The sequence below is a fragment of the Sebastes fasciatus genome, chromosome 11 (assembly GCF_043250625.1).
Source record: "Sebastes fasciatus isolate fSebFas1 chromosome 11, fSebFas1.pri, whole genome shotgun sequence".
Taxonomy (NCBI): domain Eukaryota; kingdom Metazoa; phylum Chordata; class Actinopteri; order Perciformes; family Sebastidae; genus Sebastes; species Sebastes fasciatus.
The window spans coordinates 1,072,416-1,077,628 of record NC_133805.1 but is presented as its reverse complement, the minus strand read 5'-3'; the positions used below and the strand labels follow the sequence as shown (position 1 = coordinate 1,077,628).

At 36.7% G+C, this 5,213-nt stretch overlaps 1 protein-coding gene across 1 annotated transcript; it reads right to left on the bottom strand.

The window, feature by feature from the left end:
• Window positions 1-1,075: 1,075 nt before the first annotated feature.
• Window positions 1,076-3,295, bottom strand: LOC141776586 (uncharacterized). Its single transcript, XM_074650290.1, has 4 exons — window positions 3,241-3,295; window positions 2,888-3,126; window positions 1,701-1,752; window positions 1,076-1,398 (listed from the first exon to the last, which is right to left on the bottom strand). Exons 1-4 carry the CDS (start codon window positions 3,293-3,295, stop codon window positions 1,076-1,078), a joined length of 669 nt encoding a protein of 222 aa, XP_074506391.1.
• Between the last annotated feature and the right edge of the window lie 1,918 nt (window positions 3,296-5,213).

Here is a 5,213-nt window from a genome sequence, read left to right as displayed (position 1 = left end):
GAATGGAACGTAACACCAAGATTCATAACTGTTGAACTCTGGGATATCACCCAGTTCTCTAAAGATCCTGTTACCTGATCAAACTGATGTCTATGTGGAGCAGGGCCAATGACCAGCATCTCAGTTTGATCTCAGTTTAGGAGCAAGAGATTACTTTACATCCAGTTTTTCACCGCAGACAGGCAGGCCTCTAGTTTAATCATTGGGGATCTATCCTCCGTCTTTATAGGCAGATACAGCTGAGTATCATCAGCGTAACAGTGGAAACTAATTCCGTGACTACGTATTATTTGGCTCAGAGGTGTGATGTATAGGGAGAAGAGCAGAGGGCCAAGAACAGAGCCCTGAGGTACGCTATATTTCACCTCTGAGAATATTGATGTGGTAGTATTAAAAGAGACACACTGCGTTCTTTCAGATCGATGAGATTTTGACCATGCTAGAGCCAGTCCAGAGACACCAAATATATTGTCCAATCGGTCAATGAGTATACAATGATCAATAGTGTTGAAAGCTGCACTGAGATCTAGTAGTAAAAGCACCGAGGTGGAGTCTGAATCCATGTTTAGGAGCAGATCATTTAGGACTTTAGTGAGCACAGTTTCAGTGGAGTGGCCCTGAAAGCAGATTGAAAGGGTTCATAAAGATTACTGTTTCATATATGATCTGAACGTTGTTGAGACACCACTCTTTCTAGGACTTTAGCAAAGAATGGAAGGTTTGAGACTGGTCCATAGTTATTTAGACACTCTGGGTCAAGGTGTGGTTCTTTAAGTAGAGGTTTAACTACGGCTGTCTTAAAGCTAGCGGGGACAATACCAGTCGTAAGAGACTAGTTGACAATATTTAGTATTGTCGGTCCCAGCAATGACCAGAGAACTTTAAAAAGTTTAGCTGGTGGGGGCTATTGTTTTAGTGAATAGAAGAGCCATATGGGCATGTCTGTAAAAATGGATGGTACTTCAACACTAGACTGCATCATCAGCTCCTGTTGAAGTGGAACAGAGTGTGACTCCCTCTAGTGGACGTTGTGGAGTATTGTGTTGTCTTTGCTCCAAAGGTTTTTGTACAGAGTTTAGGTGTTTCCTGTCACTGTGGGCCTCACAGCACAGTAGTACACAGCAGAGTGTGACACTGCAGCAGAGGAGATGTTCAGATTGATTTGGTTCTGGTTCTGATCCACTTTAATATTCAGTCCAGAGATTTTAAAAGTTCCTACTTTTCCTAAAGAAGAGTGTGAGATGATGAACTCTGGTGGTTTTCCTGGATATTGTCGATACCAGAAGAAATAATCACCAGCAGTTGGTTGTTTAGAGTATGTGTAGGACAGAGTAACAGTGCTATCTTCTAAACTGGGCTCTCCATTCTTGACTGGAGTGAGTTCTTCACAGCTGACACCTGAAGGAAGAGACAACTCTGTTATTTATTATGTTACAGAACTCTGAAGAAATGAATCCCATTTATGAATCATTGGAGTTCAAGTTGTTTTTAAAACAGCAGAATCTAGCGTACCTGTTAGAATAGTGACAAACAGTAGAAGAAGTCCATAACAGTCCAATGAGAGCATGTTGAATGAAGGTAATGTTGATGGTTTGTGTATTGAACTCTGCTGAATATAGAAGTTCCTCTCTCTTCTATAGTTCAGTAACATCTTAGCTCCTCCCTGAATCTCTCCGTCTCCTCTTAGATCTGGATTTGACCTTCTCTCAGTTCCACTCCCACACAGAGACAGGTCCAGCCTTCTTCCCACTCCTAGAGGTAAAGTTACAGAGAAAATAACATAAAAATAATATTGAAAATAATTTCATAAGTTAGTTAGAATTAAAAGTAATAAGTACTACAGTTATTTAATTAATGGTAGTAAGATAGAAACCATAAATAAATTAAATAATTAATCAAATAAATGTAGGGGAAAAAAAGAAAGAAAAAAGAAAACAGCACATATCAAAATAATAAATAATAATTAAGTAGATACCATAGAGAGGTTAGGTTAAGAAGATTCTATATAAGTGAGCCATGGATCCCATATCCTAAAGAAAAGCTGTGGGCTACCTCAGTGTGCCCACAGCTTTTCCCACAGCTAGCATAGGTTATTTTTTTCCAAGGGAGCACATGAATTTACTTCATTAATCCACTGAGTAATATTAGGGGGATCCTCATGATTCCACTTAGATGTGGTACATCTATCGGCAGCCGTGATCAAAAATAAATTTGACCAAAAAACCCCCCAAAAAATCCGAAAAAAACATTTAACCAAAAAGAAATACTAAAAAATTTGACAAAAACAACAAAATGCTTGACAAAAAAATCCGAAAAAATATTTGACAAAAAATAAATAGTAAAAAGATACCCGACAAAAAAATTAATACAAAAAAATACTTGACCAAATATAAAAATAAAAAAAATATTTTACGAAAAAAAAAATATTTAACAAAAAAAAAAGAAATACAAAAATTATTTGAAAACATTTTTTTTACAAAAGAAAAATATTGGACAAAGACAAATACGAAAAAATACTTAATAAAAACTACAAAGAAAACAGACAAAACAAAATACGAAAAAATACTTTTAAAAATGTTTAAAAATAAATAAATAAATATTTGACAAAAAATGAAAAAAATTCTTGATTAAAACAAATTACTTGACAGAAAAAAATAGTGTAGAGAAGTACTCCGTCCAGTCTGGTTTTGTTTCCTTCTGAACTTATGAGGGGAAACAATGTAGACTGGATCATCAGCTCCTGTTGAAGTGGAACAGAGTGTGACTCCCTCTAGTGGACGTTGTGGAGTATTGTGTTGTCTTTGCTCTAAAGGTTTTTGTACAGAGTTTTGGTTTTTCCTGTCACTGTGGGCCTCACAGCACAGTAGTACACAGCAGAGTGTGACACTGCAGCAGAGGAGATGATCAGATTGATTTGGTTCTGGTTCTGATCCACTTCAATCTTCAGTCCACTCACTTTAAGAGTTTGTGAGACGATGAACTCTGGTGGTTTTCCTGGATATTGTCGATACCAGAAGAAATAATCACCAAGTTTCAGTTTAGAGTATGTGTAGGACAGAGTAACAGTGCTGTCTTCTAAACTGGACTCTTCATTCTTGACTGGAGTGAGTTCTTCACAGCTGACACCTGAAGGAAGAGACAACTCTGTTATTTATTATGTTACAGAACTCTGAAGAAATGAATCCCATTTATGAAACATTGGAGTTCAAGTTGTTTTTAAAACAGCAGAATCTAGCGTACCTGTTAGAATAGTGACAAACAGCAGAGAAAGTCCATAACAGTCCAATGAGAGCATGTTGAATGAAGGTAATGTTGATGGTTTGTGTATTGAACTCTGCTGAATATAGAAGTTCCTCTCTCTTCTATAGTTCAGTAACATCTTAGCTCCTCCCTGAATCTCTCCGTCTCCTTTTAGATCTGGATTTTACCTTCTCTCAGTTCCACTTCCTCCTGGTGTAGGGATTTGGCAGTAACAGGTTTGGTTATTAGCAAATTAATTAATAAATAATAATAGAATTATTAATATTAATAAAAATGATCAATAAATATTAATAATAAACGGGGCACCACCCTGGAATCAGGTACTAATAACCAAAATGTTAATATAGTCTCATTATATATGCTAAACAATCAATTTGGAACGTTGATTACAGTTTTTCTCAATTGTTTACACACAAATACTGGTACTTGACACACAATGACCACAACATGTAACTCATGCACCAACCCCCTGAACCAATTCTGCTAAACTACAAGCACAATTCCTGCTTTACACTCAAATTGCAGATCTAAAACACACTTTTTTCAGAACACTACACACAATTCTCTGCATTTGGCACAATTTTCATGAAGAAAATCTCGTTTTCACAAGGAACACACTGTCAATCAAAATTCTAAAGTCAATTGACCTACTATGCACACTGACTCATCACATGGGCAAACACCTGTCACACAGTGTTACAATTAGCAATCAGTTGATGCTTTTCATGGCTGGATTCGACATGCTAAGCGATATTTCCCCCGCTGCTTGGCCAGGGAAAACATTGCTTGTGATGTGGATGAGGTGCTGTGGCCAGACCGAAACAGAAGAGAGGATGCAGCATAGTTGTTTTTACTGTAACTGTATACAGTAAATTCTTCTGTTGTTTTGTATGTAGACCACTGTATGTGTAACTTTGTGTTGGTTGGGATGTACACTGTGTACATTGTTTTTGTGGGGAAAATAAAATATATTTGTTACCATGTATTTGTGTGTTCTGAGTATAAAAACAATATTCTAAAATATTTTACAACACACTTATGTATGTACTGTCTGTAGTAAGTGTAACACTGAACAAAAAAAGGGCCTAAGTCATTATGATGAATGGAGAAGAAGTGTTTTCCATTCATCATAGTGTTTTACATTGAGCACATCAGTGTTCAACTGGTTCTTATAAATGTCTATTCATATGATGGTGTGTGTGTGTCATTTGAAAACAAAATACCATTTTGAGAAGAAATAACATTGTTTTGAATGTAAAGTTTAATTTTGCAGGAGAATTGAGGGGTTTTGCCCATTGTGTGTGTGTTTTTTGATTTGTGTGTAGAGTTCTGAGAGTATGAGGCATGCTTTCAGAAAATGTGTGTAAACAATCGAGAAAAACTGTAATAACTATAACCAAAATAGATAGTAAAGGTTGAAGGATATCGGAGTTCTTGACATAGCAGAGGTTGGCATTATTCACTTTTGTACAACATTAAACAGACCAGTATGTATATTCCACAATCATTTATTTACAAGATAATAAAGGTTTAAAACACAATATTAATCTATCTAAATAATTAAACTAAACAAACCAAACAAAGTGTGTGAGCATGTGTGTGTGTGTGTGTGTGTGTTAGTGAGAGAGAGAGAGAGAGAGAGAGAGAGAGGGAGAGAGACAAGATGGCTTCTTGTCTCAAGATGTCTGCCTACAGACAAAATGGCGAGCACTGTAAAACTACAAAGATGGCGGGACCAAAGATGGCCCATCAACATGTTACCACATGACCTCTTTGTTCTTCGGAGCACATGTGCTCAGGAAGGACAGAGAGGGGGGTGATGTGGGGGTTAAGATTATCTGAAGCTGTATGTTTATGTTAAAACTAATTCACAGTTTCTGTATGTGATCTTAATGTGTGTTAGATATGCAGTGGGTTAGAAAAGATGGTTAGTTTGCATGCAAGACCTCGTC

Bases quoted from the DNA above. Each gene is read 5' to 3' on its own strand.
- LOC141776586 (XM_074650290.1), bottom strand. From the start codon at position 3,295: ATGCTCTCATTGGACTGTTATGGACTTTCTCTGCTGTTTGTCACTATT. The intron at 1,753-2,887 runs GTGTCACACTCT...CTTTACCTCTAG, and splicing joins TGATCATCTCCTCTGCTGCA to GAGTGGGAAGAAGGCTGGAC. The intron at 1,399-1,700 runs GTCAAATCCAGA...CTCTTCCTTCAG, and splicing joins GGGAGTGGAACTGAGAGAAG to GTGTCAGCTGTGAAGAACTC.